Genomic DNA, 14,570 nt, shown 5'->3' on the forward strand with positions numbered 1-14,570 from the left:
ATATCGCCCTGAATGAGCCTCGTTACCAGCGTGAGCTTTCGATCTTTGACCAAATGAGGAGGTCCCTTGCGATCTTGAACAACTTCCTCGAATGAGTCCCTCTCTGCTTGGAGATGTAAGCCAAGGCTGTGGTGTAGTCGGAGTTCACCTCCACCACCTTGTTAAGCTGGAGGGACTTGAAGTTTATCAAGGCCAGATGAACTGCCAACAACTCCTTGCAATAGATGTGAAGTGTCCTTTGCTCCTGATTCCATGTTCCCGAGCATTCCTGTCCGTCCAGTGTCGCACCCCAGCCCGTGTCCGATGCGTCCGAGAAGAGACGGTGGTCGGGGGTCTGAACAGCCAAAGGTAGACCTTCCTTGCGAAGAATGCTGTTCTTCCACCACGTTAGAGTAGACCTCATCTCTTCGGAAACAGGAACTGAGCCCGTCTCTAGCGTCATGTCCTTTATCCAGTGAGCAGCTAGATGATAATGAAGGGGGCGGAGGTGGAGTCTCCCTAACTCGATGAACAGGGCCAGCGATGAAAGTGTCCCTGTTAGACTCATCCCCTGCCTGACTAAGCATCGGTTCCTTCTCAGCATGCTCTGGATGCATTCTAGGGCTTGGAAGATCCTTGGGGCCGACGGACAAGTCCGAAAAGCTCGACTCTGAAGATCCATACCCAAGGAAACAATGGTCTGGGATGGAACGAGCTGAGACTCCTCAAAATTGACCAGGAGGCCCAGTTCCTTGGTCAGATCCATAGTCCATTTGAAAATCTCCAGACAGCGACGACTTGTGGGAGCTCTTAAAAGCCAGTCGTCTGACGGAGCCGGACACAAGATCATGATACTGCTGCACAGTCTGTAAACTGACAATCATGGGCAAGCGAGGAAGTACAGTGACAACCCGAATCTGACTAGACTATCTGGGTCGTACAGACAACTCCTTAACGGGTTGCTGAGGTTGCCGCACTGCGTCACAACAAGTCCCTTCTGTTGGTTGTTGAACGTCTTCCCCGTGACACATTGACTCCGTAAACAAAAATCCTCTAACAAGGACTAAGCTTGGACTGCATGTCATGCAACACAGCTCAAGGTCTATGGGAGCAGGTGTGGTAACAGACGGGATTAGCGGCTGAAGTGGAACCATTACCTTCCCTGTAAGCATGTTATGCTTAAATAAAAGTCCATAAGAGGTTATGCAGCTAAAGGCTCCCTCCAAATGACAGAGTCCTCAAGGGAATATCAGAAGGAGGGAGAAAAGAACTTTCTCATCTACAGGGACCTTATCCTAGAAAAGCTAAGTTCTCTGAGTGAGGGTTCACTGGTGCAAAAGCAGCAGACTAGAAGGCAACGTTATGAAACTGCTTGACAGTCTAGTGAGTTGGCAACAACCCAAGATATGTTGAGAAGCATGCGGTAAGGTATGCAGAGCATGATGAATGCAGAGTATGCTGTATGCAGAGCATGCTGAATGTAGAGCATGTTGTATGCAGAGCATGCTGAATGCAGAGCATGCTGTATGCAGAGCATGTTGTATGCAGAGCATGCTGAATGCAGAGCATGCTGAATGCTGAGCATGTAGTAAGCAGAGCCTGCTGTAAGCAGAGCCTGCTGTAAGGAAAGCAGAGCGTGTGCATGGCGTTTAACATTTCTCAGAAATTCCATGACCAGTGCTAGAGTGCTTTATGCATGCTTGCATGGGGTTTAAAAATCAACATAATGTTTACCTTACATTCATAACTCATGATTCATATTTTTGCCATGGTTTGAAAATGGAGGTAAGGTATGCTGAACAGCAGAGCCAGAACGAGCTGGAACAACAACAGTGGAAGGTGCAGAAAGTTCCTGTTCCTGTGGTATGAGTGGAGCGTGAAGAGACCGAGGTTGCGCAGAACAAGGTAAAGTTCCCGCAAGCAGAGGTGTCTGAGGCGCAGGATCAGGGTGCACGGGTTGAGCTCGGTGCAGCAGCTGAGGAGACTGACTCACAGGTGGAAGAGGTTGTACCTCCACCGAGAGTTGCACCACCGGTGGAGCAGCCAGGGGAGGAGGAGGAAGAGTGGAGTAATCCTCCTGATCCCAAACCGAAGGTTGCCTTAAAGAAGGCTGAGGCTGAACAACACTGGGAACAGCGAACACAGAAAGAGGTTCAACATCGTACGCCTGGCAGATGGTGCTGCGACTGGGTGCAGCGAGTGCAGGCGGGTTGAGCACAGGCTGAACGGGTGCAGGGGAGGTGCAACACTCTCAGCCCGACACTCACACAACAGGTCCGAAAGCTGTGCTTGCATGGACTGTAGTAGAGTCCACAACATCGTACGCCTGGCAGATGGTGCTGCGACTGGGTGCAGCGAGTGCAGGCGGGTTGAGCACAGGCTGAACGGGTGCAGGGGAGGTGCAACACTCTCAGCCCGACACTCACACAACAGGTCCGAAAGCTGTGCTTGCATGGACTGTAGTAGAGTCCACAACATCGTACGCCTGGCAGATGGTGCTGCGACTGGGTGCAGCGAGTGCAGGCGGGTGCAGCACAGGCTGAACGGGTGCAGCCGGTTGGTGCACCACCGGTGCAGGCGGGTGCAGCACAGGCTGAACGGGTGCAGGCGGTTGGTGCACCACCGGTGCAGGAGGAGGAGGAGGTGCAACACTCTCAGCACGACACTCACGCATCAGGTCCGAAAGCTGTGCTTGCATGGACTGTAGTAGAGTCCACAACATCGTACGCCTGGCAGGTGGTACTGCGATCAGGCGGAGCGAGCATAGGGGGGGGGGGGGAGTGTAGGCGCACTCTCAGCCCGACAAACTGATGACTGAGGAGAGTCAGAGCTAACCCAATGACTGCATCCGGGTTGTTGAACTTTACTTCGTACGTCTGGCATAGGTCTGGACTTTACGTTTAAGAGGTCTTGAGACCTGAGACCAGCGTAACTCTGCCTTTATTTTCTCCTCTAAATCTCTTCTGCAGACGAGCAAAATAAGGGCTCAATCGTCTGCGGGTGGGAGTGACGGTCTCGGTAAGACACGCCCACAACCACCGAGGATACTTCTGTGCGCCGATCAAGGCCTGCCGAACCCTTTTGCCCTTCGACATTGCTTCTCCCCTGGGCTTGGGAGCTTGCAAGAGGTCCCGGACTGGGAGGACGACTGGCGCGCACAAAAGTACCCTCACGCATAACACTGACATACTTTGCGCTAATCACTTATCACTTTGATTTCTGTTTGCACTTATTTCACTGAACTCGAAACTTTAAGTGGTTTGTACCTAAAACACGCAATTCTATCCTTCTCAAAAGTTAGTAATTGCGAAAACAAAATTACAATGTAACAGAAAAATCTAATGAAAGAAAATTCAGTGGCTGGAAAGAGACTAAACACTAGATCACTCTAGAAACGTTTAGTTTCTTCCCCTAAAGAGACTAGGGATAAGAGCAAAACGATAACGACGTTACTCGTACGCCTGGCAGGCTTGAGGGAAACGTTTATCATCTTTCTCCCTCCGTCTCTATCTCTCTCTCTCTCTCTCTCTTGACTTAGAACCTGAGAGAAGAGCCCAATCATATATATCGTTAAAACATATTATTGTTAAAGGAAAAAACTGAAAAGTTCCTTTATTAGGATCAAAACCATTAAGTTAAGAAAGAATGAACAAAACGCTAGACACGGTTACTCTTACTGCAATGTGAAACCGTGAACATTCTTTCTCTATCGTAACGATAGAGTGCAAGTTGAAACGTTCTGAACGTCAACAACTGCCGAGACAAACAAAACGTTAGTTCAACTTTGAAAAAGTACGAGACTATCAAAGAAATTCTTTCAAAGACCTTAAAATAGCATAATATGTTAACAGGTAAAACCGAAATGACGGGCTCACGATAATTAACTTCGGTACCAAGAAAAGACCGCCTACTATTAGGAAGGTCGAATATAAACAAATATAAAAATTAATTTTAATAAGTTTATAATAAAAGGAAGTTAATCAAAGAGGCCTATAAGAGGCGGAGAGATATAAAATAAATCTATAACTTTTGTTAAGCAAAATTAAGAAAGAGAGTCTATACTCTCTTAGACACCAACACTTCCGTCTAAGGGAAGGGTCGGCCATTGAAAGGTGAACGAGAGTTCATACTCTCTTCGTCACCAAAATTAATCAAATTAATTCCAAAAGCTAACTAAGCTAAAATAGAAGTTTCCAGTAAAGCGACAGCCGAAATCAAAGAGAAATACTTCACCAAAGTCGTGAAAATACTCCAAGAACATAAGCGTATCCCAGAACGTCTTGTCAGAAGCACGACAGAGGAATAATTGAGGAGGTGTCAACAAGAAGTACTTGAGTACCTGGCCACAGGTGGCGCTGGTAAGAACACCCCCTTCTAGTATTGTGATAGCTGGCGTATCCCTCCATAGAATTCTGTCGGGCAACAGAGTTGACAGCTACATGATTATCGGGTAAGTTTAATATTGAAAAAAGAGAATTTCTTGAAGTAGTCATTTGTCTTTAACACAGAATATGATTTGCGTGTTGAAGCCTTGTATTGAGCAAGAGGCCTCTTGAACTGGGCAATAACTTTTTCCTAAGTTTGACTTGAAATTTCTTAAAATTTTTCTAATGCCTATTTTTATTTGAAACTCCTTGGTATCTGTCCAACTGCTTTCCCCTTTTCACTGTCAAGACTTTTTGTGGAGGAATACATTGTTGGGATTTGTTTTGGTTTTTTGCAACCAATTGTGGGAGCTGTGGTGATCTTGCTAATTACCAAATAATGTTTGGACCAAAGGAATATTACCATAATGGCATTTTGAACTATCTCATACACAAAATTTACCCTCGGTTTCCAGGGTTGGGCTGGTTTTTTTTTTTTTCAGAATAGGACTCCGCATTCTGTCCGGTTTGCCTGCGACCAAGATTAAAGCGCCAATGTTTGTAGTCTTGAAATGCCCTTAGTCCAATAAAGTTGTTTGGTTTACTTTTGAGCCACTCTAATCTTAGTGGTACCATCCTATTGTGGTAGGGTGAGGAGTGGACATTTGGGAGTCGGCTCTCATGATTCATGAACGGTTAGTGGGGTCTCCTTCAGGATATCAGTCAGCTTAAAATCTTCTTTTTCTTAGAATTAATTTTTCTTATTTTATTATTATTCCCTCCCTCCAAAAAATAATCAGTATACAGTATTGTAATTGATACTTCCAATATCCTTGGCCCGAATGGCAGACCCCAGACACTTGACGATCTCTGCTAATTCGAATAAGGAAACTTCTGTTTACAACCTGGGCACTAAGAAGGACCCCTCCTCCAAAATTCATTCCTCTAGTGTTTACATACTGGAGCCTTTTGTCCCATCCTCCCTAGGACCCAAAGGGGCTCAAAATGATGGGGGGAAAAACGAGAAATTTAAAGAATCATACTGTACAGTACTATATGGGAGTTTCCCGAATTGTAAACTATGAAATATTGTACGATATTCTAATACCTTTAAGGAAAATCGAAAGGATAAAATTGAAATTAGCAAGTGATAAACAGACTTTCAAAGCGTATGTTACTTTTTCTGACTCTTCCAAGGTTAAAATTGATTTCAGTAGAATAAAAAATAATGAAGACCCTGATGTGTCTGATAATGTGAAGCTACTGTATATAACAGTCAAAATATCAATGAGACCGAGTTTGATTTCATATCTAAGGACACCCATCTTCAAGGGAAGAAAAAGTTGTTCCCAGGTTTTTAGTAAAAACCAATCTGGTATGTTGCTTCTTAAAGAGGACATAGCAATATAATAAGGTGCTGATACTTACAAATTTTACATCTTCCCCTTCTCATGTTATAGAGAGGGTATATCTACACCATATTTCTGATAATGGTGGTGGAATAATTTATTGTAAGGATTTGTACAAGTTCTCAGAAGAGGTCATATTGAAGAGATGTCCTCCAAATACACTACAGTATTTCTAAAGTTTAAAAACTAAAATGAAATAATGATGCAATTTTACTAGTATATTCACCACCTTATCTACCTGATTATATTAAAATTCAACATTGCAACTCTGTTGCCATGAAATTTCATCCACAACCAATGCAATGTTACACGTGTTACAAGTTAAACCTTGTTAATGTCGAATCTATCAATGAGAGATGTTTTAATGGTTCTGAGTTCCATGACCTCCGTAGAGAATATAAGGCAGATAAATTTTTATTTCATTGTAAGGAAGCTCATTCTCTGAAATTGAGACAGTGTCCTAAATGCAAGCTGGAAAAAGCCATAATTTAAAACTACCAATGATGGTGATATCAAAGGGTCAACATCCAACACTGACGAATGCTGCAGCAGAGCCTCCTTGGAAGGAGGGCCAGGAACCCAGGGACAACCAGACGTATAAAAAGGAAGTGAGAAATAGGGACTCCCTGGGGGGGGGGGGGGGCCTGCTGCTGCTGCTTCATTAGGGGAAGCAACATCCATTCGAGCAGGAGCTTCGGAGGAAGGTCGGGAAGTGGAAGAAACCTTGGGTTTCTTGTGCTTCGAAGGAACCATTTGTCACGTTGTTGCCCTCTGCAGGCCGGGCATAGACGGTGAGGATCGGCGTCCTCCGCAGGCATAAAGGTACCATAGGTGCGGCCCTCAGGACCAGGGTAGGTACGCATGGCTGGCAGGAAGGGGCAGACACGCACACACACACTGAAAGACAAAGACAAAAAAGCAATGATTAATGGCAGTCCCAAACAACACCACAACACCAACCACAGAAGATAGCCCACTTCCCTTGGTACACAGCAATGAACGAATTACAGAGGTATAGACATCCTTTTCGCCACTGCTTGCATAAACCTCTCTGCGAGAGATGTTGCATAACCTTCAGGTGTGAAGTCGTAGGGAGGCAACTGCCGCAGGGAATATCTTACCTGAGGTTGTCTGAAGAGGTAGGGAAGGCAAGGGAGCTTTCTCTCAGTTCAATGCCCTCATGAGGTCAAGTAAAAGGTCTGGAAAAAATTTAGTTTGCTGCCACAATGGAGCTATCAGGGGCATTGATAGGCATTGTAATGTCATCGTTTCGTTGATGAGTCTCCTCATCAAACAGAATGGGAGAAACGTAGACATTCATTTTGCCCCACGGGTGTTGAAGGGCATCCTGAAGGGCTCCCACACAAAGTCCAGACTTTATTAGGTATTCGAGGAAGCAAAGACCACTTCAGACTCAGTGGGGAGGGTACGAAGCACCAAAGAAAGAATTCCTGACTTCTTCTACCTCAAGGAAGACCCCAAGGGAGAAGATTTTGTTTAGATTTCTTCCATCATTTACTATACCACTTCAACTGGGAGGATGGCCACTCCTAACACTCGTTGCAGGGAAAAGCCTGCATGCAGTGTGCCATCTGCACACAGGGCAAAGACGGTGAAGATCTATCTCCACAACAGATATGGACGTGCCACAAGGGCAGCCCGCTATGCCATGACAAACCCACATCATCACAATCTTCAACAAACCAGACACACCTGCAAGAAAAAAAAGTTTTCATCCAGGTAAGAATTTTTAATCAAGGGTTAATGGGAGAGTGAGACGGCAAGTCTTCACTCTACCTAGCCACAAACAAAAGTGGCATAATATACTGTACTCGGCAAGTGTGTCAGCAGGGTGGCTGGTCTACCACCAAACCCCCTAACTTGTGGAGGGTAGTTGACATCTCGTGTTAAAGTATATGGCTAGATTTCAGCTAAACTGTAAACACACTGTACAGTATATCCATAGTAAAGTGTGAATGGCTTGTATTCATGTAAAAACAAACAAATGTTTTCCAAAAGAAACAGCCTCATTAATTATGATATCGGCAGATTTTGCACGAGCACACAAAACTGTCACACAGCTACAGTTATCGGGAAACTACTGCAAGTCCTTCCTGCCTTCTAAGTTTCCCTTGTACACAACAATTTGACAACACATTTATCTAAAAGAAGAGCAAGACTAAAACAGTCATATGAGGATGCCAGAAGTGCGTCTGTATTTTACTGCGGCTGAAAGCAAAGTGGAAGCTCAGTGGCCTGTTGGATGGGTGGGACTTACCCACCATCCTCCAGCTAACTACTGCCACTTTGGTAAGTTTTAACCCTTTTACCCCCAGGCTCTTTGGAAATTTCCAACCCTTAACCCCCAAGGGGTTATTTTTTTCCCAGCACATTTTGCAGTATATTTTCTTTAAATTGCTCTAACAGCCTTAATTTTTGTCATAGAGAGGTCAGGTTGGTCTCATTCTCTTGGAAAATGCCTGAATTTTCTCAAAAAATTATCAAAAATATGAAAAAAAAAATTTTATAGCATTTTTTTGCAAGGACGTACCGGTACGTCCATGGGGGTAAAGGGATGAGTTTTGTGAAACGTACCAGTACGTCCTTTGGGGGTAAAAGGGTTAACAACCGTATCCTGGTTCCCTGAAAGCATACTCCTAACAAAATATGAAGGTTTGAATTTGTGTAAGAAAATATACTTGATACCTGTGATATTTACTAACAACCCTTGGAATTGGTTTTCATACACATGCCTTCGCTATCTAGTTTAAATGCAGTGTAAGTTTAAGCTTTCACACAGTAAGGTCATTCAGGGATAATGGAGTAATAAAAACCCCTGTGAATATCTACTGTATATCTGCACTTATTAATTTAATAAATCTCAGAAAGTGAGTGTAATAAAAGAGTAAAAAATCTAATGCCAGTTACCTGTAAAGGCTGCAGCTGTCTTATTGCTTCCTGAATATGTCCCTGAAGAAGATGAGATACAGCAGAATAGAAGCTGTACCTCTCATCTCTTCCAAACTTCTTGGAGGCAGCAGCACACTCATTTTGCATTGCTTGATAATACTGTTCCCTTCCATAGTAGTGGATTTTCCCCTAATGATGCAAAAATTTGAAAAAAGACTGGTTATTCAACTCCAATAAGTTTATAAAACAATTTTACAGTATCTTAAAAATTAGAATGATGTTCTTTATCACTAGGTTTCAGCACATCTCAAATGAAAACAAAGAAAAATATCATTACAATTACACTACAAAAAGCTTAAAAGGTCACTTTCCAAAGATGTAAAAATTAGTTAGAAATGCTTTGCTGTTAAAAAGGTTGACATTCTCGTTCCATATGACACTGTTACTGGTCTTGATATTATTCATATTTTTTTACATTACAGTATTTTCTTAAACAGTTCATTTGTTATTTCTCTTTAGCCTTTTTTGTACTGGGCTACATGCCCAAGGGTTCCTATAGGAGAAAAGGAACCCTTGGGGTTGTAAAATCCTGCTTTTCCAACAATTGGTGTAGTTTGTCTAGTAGTAAGGATAATGATACAGTAATAACAATAATAGTAATTAGTGTTTCCTTTCAAAGTCATAATAACAGTACTGTATTAGGAACAAAAGTTGTAAAATAATTAATAATGGTACATTTACTTTTATTCACTTGAAAAAAAGAAATTTTGTAGAAGTATTCTATTATTTTTCTATATTAAACTCATAGTAAGGTATGTACCTCATGCTAAAAATCACAAATTTTAAAAGTACTTATTTTCCTAACAGTACAAACTCGAGTCCTTTAATAGGACTATGATTTCAACGTAGATGGAACCTGGCTATTAAAACTTATAATGAAATGTTGATAGTTACCGGCGGGTGGTGGTGAAGCCCCACTCCTTCGCCAGCACACTGAGTAACCCCTTTAATCTTTCCTTAGGGCTTGAGGGGGGGATGAGGTGGAGAGTAAAACTTAAATTTTCAAATTACTTTAAAAATTTATGAATTGTTACTACACGTATACAGTACATACTCTTGTCCTTTAACAAGAGGCTTGTCCCATAGAGGGAGAAAGTCCCTATGACCAAGCTAGCTGGTATAAAATCCCAAGATGTCCAAAATGTTTGACGTAGGGAGGTGCAAAAGTGTTGATTTCTCTCCACCTCCCATCATCAGAAATGATTCTCAAGTAATGCGCTAGGTTCCTGTTTGGCGACAGATGGTCAGTGAAGCACCTCTATATTAAAAGGATCTGTCTGAAGAGTGTGGTCAATTTAAAGTAATAGAATTTGCCACATTCAAATCCATCCTTGGAAGTACTTGTATATTTATTCATACAGAAAAACTGCTAAGTGTGGAAGCTTACCTGCATCAATATCTGATCCAGTGAATAACGGCACAACAGCTAGTCTTAAGTTGAGACCGTTATCGTAGAAAAGATGTTTCATGTCCACAAAGGAGCTAGGTTTGCTACTCAACCTGTTGAGCAGCTACCCCAGGTCCCAATGAGAATGTATTCAGTCATGGGTACACTTCGGCAGATAGTGGGCAGTGGAGATTGTCTGGTGGTTCTAGACTCGAGCCTTCAAAACTTGACTCACTTACAGATTCTAATTAAAGGCTAGTGCAGAACCAATCCATTGACTTTGTTAGCACGAGTAGGTTCTTCTGAGGCTCCCGCCAAAGGAAGATACACTCCTAATAATTTCCCAAAGTAAAAGAAGGAAAAGGAATTCTTAGACATCATCTTTTTTAGCCTACCTGTACTAATGAAAAGATTATTTTAGCTGTGGTCTGACTGGCTAAGCTCACTTCAAGTAGCAACGTAACGCCCACATGGGACATAGAAGCATCTTGATAGGAGACAATGGAAAAATATTGGAACCTGGGGTTATGAATGGTAGGGTTCTGTATCTTTGCAATAAGCTTGGGAGCAAAGGAAAAGGAAACTTTTTTCCATCCCTCTGTATGACTTGTGGAATGGGGAATGGGTTGAGGAAAAGAGATCTGGACTTCTTCAACTTCAAGGAAGACCCTAAAGGCAAAGAATCTCTTTTTGACTTCTTTCTCCTGCTATACCACTCCCACTGGGAGGATGGCCACTTCCTACACTCTGGGCAAGGAGAAGCCTGTGTGCAGAAGTGTCCTCTGTATGCAGGGCAAAGACAGTGAGGACACGTGTCCTCCTGGGACATCAACGTGCCGCAGATGAGGCCCCCTTGCCTGGGCAAACAGGCATGCTGTTAAGCACAGCCACACTTGAAAGAATAAAGTTAAAGTTTTTAAGAATTTAGCCAAGTCAGTTAACGTGAAAGGAGTCGTCTGTCTTCAACCATAGCAAAGATCAAAGTGAGAAAGGTATAAATGAGCGAGAAGGGCAGTGCTTCTCCTTATTACCACTGGATAACAACCGACCAGTTGTTGACACCTCGTTATAAGTTTATGACTATAAGTTTATGACTGTAAGTCAGCTCCTGTGATAAAAAAAATAAAAATTGTATACCATATAGGAACAAAACATATTTTAAAAGAGGCAAACAATCACAAGAACAACACCTAACCTAACCTAGAAGCTGTATCCTTACCTACCCGGGGAGGGATCTACACACCCTATGGCCCCTCACCAAATTTTATACTACCATATCTTTTGTAGGTAGTAGGTTGGCCTGGGTACCAGTCACCCATTATCGTAGGATATAGATATATGTATATATTTCTGAAATTATTCATTTGCAACGGGAACGAGTGTCATTTTCGAAGAGAGCGGAATTTTTTGTATAAAAAAAGTAGTTAAATCTTAGGTTACATTGTCCTGTAATACAGTACAATAATACCCAAAAGACTCTTTAGCTATAGTAAGCAGCTCTTCTAGGAGAAGGACAATCCAAAATCAAACCTTTGTTCTCTAATCTTAGTTAATGCCATAGCCTCTGTACCATGGTCTTCCACTATCTTGGGTTACAGTTCTCTTGCCTGCGGGTACACTTGGGCACACTATTCTATCTAATTTCTCTTTCTCTTGTTTTGTTAAAGTTTTTTTTTATGGTTTATATAGGAAATACTTATATTAATGTTGTTACTGTTCTTAAAAAGTTTTATTTTTCCTTTTATCCTTTCCTTGCTGGGCTATTTTCCTTGTTGGGGACCCTGGGCTTATAGCATCCTGTTTTCCCAACTAGGGTTGTAGCTTAGCAAGTAATAATAATAATAATAATAATATTTACTCTTAATCCTGTGCTTGCTTCCCAACCAGTTTTACTCTTGGCAAGGTAACACTGCGTAAATATAGCTTCATAATATCGCATATCAAAGATAAATATTTTCCACATAAAGAAAATTGACTTGAAAAGCAATTAGAAAATTTACGCCTGTCCCAACCAACTACATACACCCCATTTTTATAAATTTCACACACGAGAAAAATAACCAAAAATAAAATTAACACTTGGGATATACATATCCAAGTGGCTGTAATTAGGCATAGGATAAGGTTCTTAGTTCAGCCAATTCAAAATCCAAATCAACGAGAAATGGTAACAGGTTTATTCAGAAATCTAAGCCAAATTATGAACTCACCTTAAATAAAGTATCAATGTCTGACATCGTCAATAGTAGTTTGGATCACAGAGGTACTTGTCAGGTTTTGTTGGTCTTGAAGTTTTAAGGTTCTTACGTATCCGTAGAATAATAAAGCATTGTAGCTTAAAGTATTAGAGCTCCTGTTTTCTTAGATATTGTAGCTTGTTGATAAGAATTACACCAAATTACGAAACTAGTAACCAGAAGAATGGTTCGAGTGACCGAAAGTTTGACAGATTATTTCGACTGGATTATCGTACATGAGCCTTAAAATTGTCGTTTTTCAACCAAAATTATCGTACACAGTTTCAAAATGATAATTAGTGAGTTACATGATTGACTTATTTCAAAAGATTTTAGTATAATTGTTTAATTAAACACATATGTATATACCTAAGGTATGTATCGTACATCGTACTGGACCTAAAATAATCGTACATGTACGATCATTATCGTACGAATGGCACCCCTGACCGAAAGTTTGACAGATTTGGGTCTGTTTTGGAATTCGGCGTTCTTCTTCTCTCCTAACAATGACTGTTACCATGGTAACGGGAAGTTGTTTGTTGAAACTGTACTTACCCTTTTATGTTGTTATTATTATTATTATCATTATTATTACTTGCTAAGCTACAACCCAACACGGAAAAACAGAATGTTATAAGCCCAGGGGCCCCAACAGGCAAAAATAGCCCAGTGTGGAAAGGGAATAAGGAAAACTAAGATATTTTAAGAACAGAAACAATATTAAAATAAATATTTCCTACATAAACTATAAAAATTTCAACAAAATAAACTGAAATTAGATCGAATATTGTGCCCGAGTGTACCCTCAAGCAAGGGAACTCTAACCCAAGATAGGGGAAGACCATGGTCAGAGGCTATGGCACTACCCAAGACTAAAGAACAATAGTTTGATTTTGGAGTGTTCTTCTCCTAGAAGAGCTGCTTACCATAGCTAAAGAGTCTTTTCTGCCCTTACCAAGAGGAAAGTAGCTACTGAACAATTAAAGTACAGTAGTTAAACCCTTGGGTGAAGAAGAATTGTTATAGTACCTATATGAATGTTACACACACCTCTATTTGTATTACTGTAGAAATTCGCAAACTAATTACCTTATATCTTAAAGTTTTTCTCTATTCTTTATCGTTTCATAGATGACAGGACTAAAATCACCTTATTTTCACAAGTTTCATAAATTACAACTTGCATTATATATATAAAAAAATGTGAGCCAAATGATTAACTCTGATTATGCTTTCAATATTTAGCCCAAGAATGTTTGAGATGACCTGTGCATCATAAATTGGTGACCCATTATGCATTTACGTATGTCTTGCATTAGGAACCATTAATTTTCCAGAGTATATGCCACAAATTTTGCATTAGTGTTTTTTTTTTGGTAGACTAAACACATCTTCCACGATATTATTTTACCTTTTAAAGCTTATTTCCAAATTTTAGCAGATATCTTATGAAAATATGGTTTTAATACTAGGGTGACTAAACGTCCCGTACTTGAGAGATTATCCCATATTTGTGTCATATATTCTGTATCGATCCTCCCTGGGACGTTCTTATGTCCAGTATTTTCATTATTTGAAAAATAAATAGTAGGCCTAGTCCTGTTCTGAGTTCATCACATATGCTCAAACCAAACACCATCTTCTGAGAGCAGTTGGACTGTTGGATCCAGTGCAAAGTTTGACAAATAAAAAATGACAATCTTCTTTCTTTTTTCTTCAATAAGGAAAATAATTTTGAAACGATTATGAAAAAGTTTTCATGTATACCTTGTTGTCAGATATTTATTCAATATAGTATGGCCAGTCACTTTTGTTATATCCTTTACAGCTACAAACCGTGCTTCATTGTAATATTGTAACTGTTTGACAAGTGTAAAGAACACTTGTGTATAACAAAATCTACAGTGAACGCAATTTGAAACAAATGACAAGTCGGAGAAGTTGGCCCTGGACAATTCTTGACCACGCTGAGTACTATTATTATTATTATTATTACTATCTAAGCTACAACCCTAACTGGAAAAGCAAGATGCTATAAGCCCAGGGGCTCCAATAGGGAAAAATAGCCCAGTGAGGAAAGGAAATAAGGAAATAAATAACTGAAGAGAACAAATTAATAGTAAATCATTCTAAAAAAAAGTAACAACGCCATAACAGATATGTCATATATAAACTATTAACAACGTCAAAAACAAATATGTCATAAATAAACTATAAAAAG

General features: G+C 40.9%; 1 protein-coding gene across 1 annotated transcript in view; it reads right to left on the reverse strand.

Annotated features, from left to right (window-relative positions):
- The window catches only part of LOC137634814 (tetratricopeptide repeat protein 21B-like), a 100,968-nt gene extending 88,413 nt beyond the window's left edge, over positions 1-12,555 (reverse strand). The window contains exons 1-2 of the mRNA XM_068367364.1: positions 12,320-12,555; positions 8,681-8,851 (exon numbers count right to left, since the gene is read on the reverse strand). Of these exons, the coding sequence (XP_068223465.1) occupies positions 8,681-8,851; positions 12,320-12,346 (198 nt within the window). The 5' untranslated portion in view covers positions 12,347-12,555. The remainder of the gene's footprint in view (positions 1-8,680; positions 8,852-12,319) is intronic.
- Between the last annotated feature and the right edge of the window lie 2,015 nt (positions 12,556-14,570).

Source organism: Palaemon carinicauda, chromosome 45 (genome assembly GCF_036898095.1).
Source record: "Palaemon carinicauda isolate YSFRI2023 chromosome 45, ASM3689809v2, whole genome shotgun sequence".
NCBI lineage: Eukaryota > Metazoa > Arthropoda > Malacostraca > Decapoda > Palaemonidae > Palaemon > Palaemon carinicauda.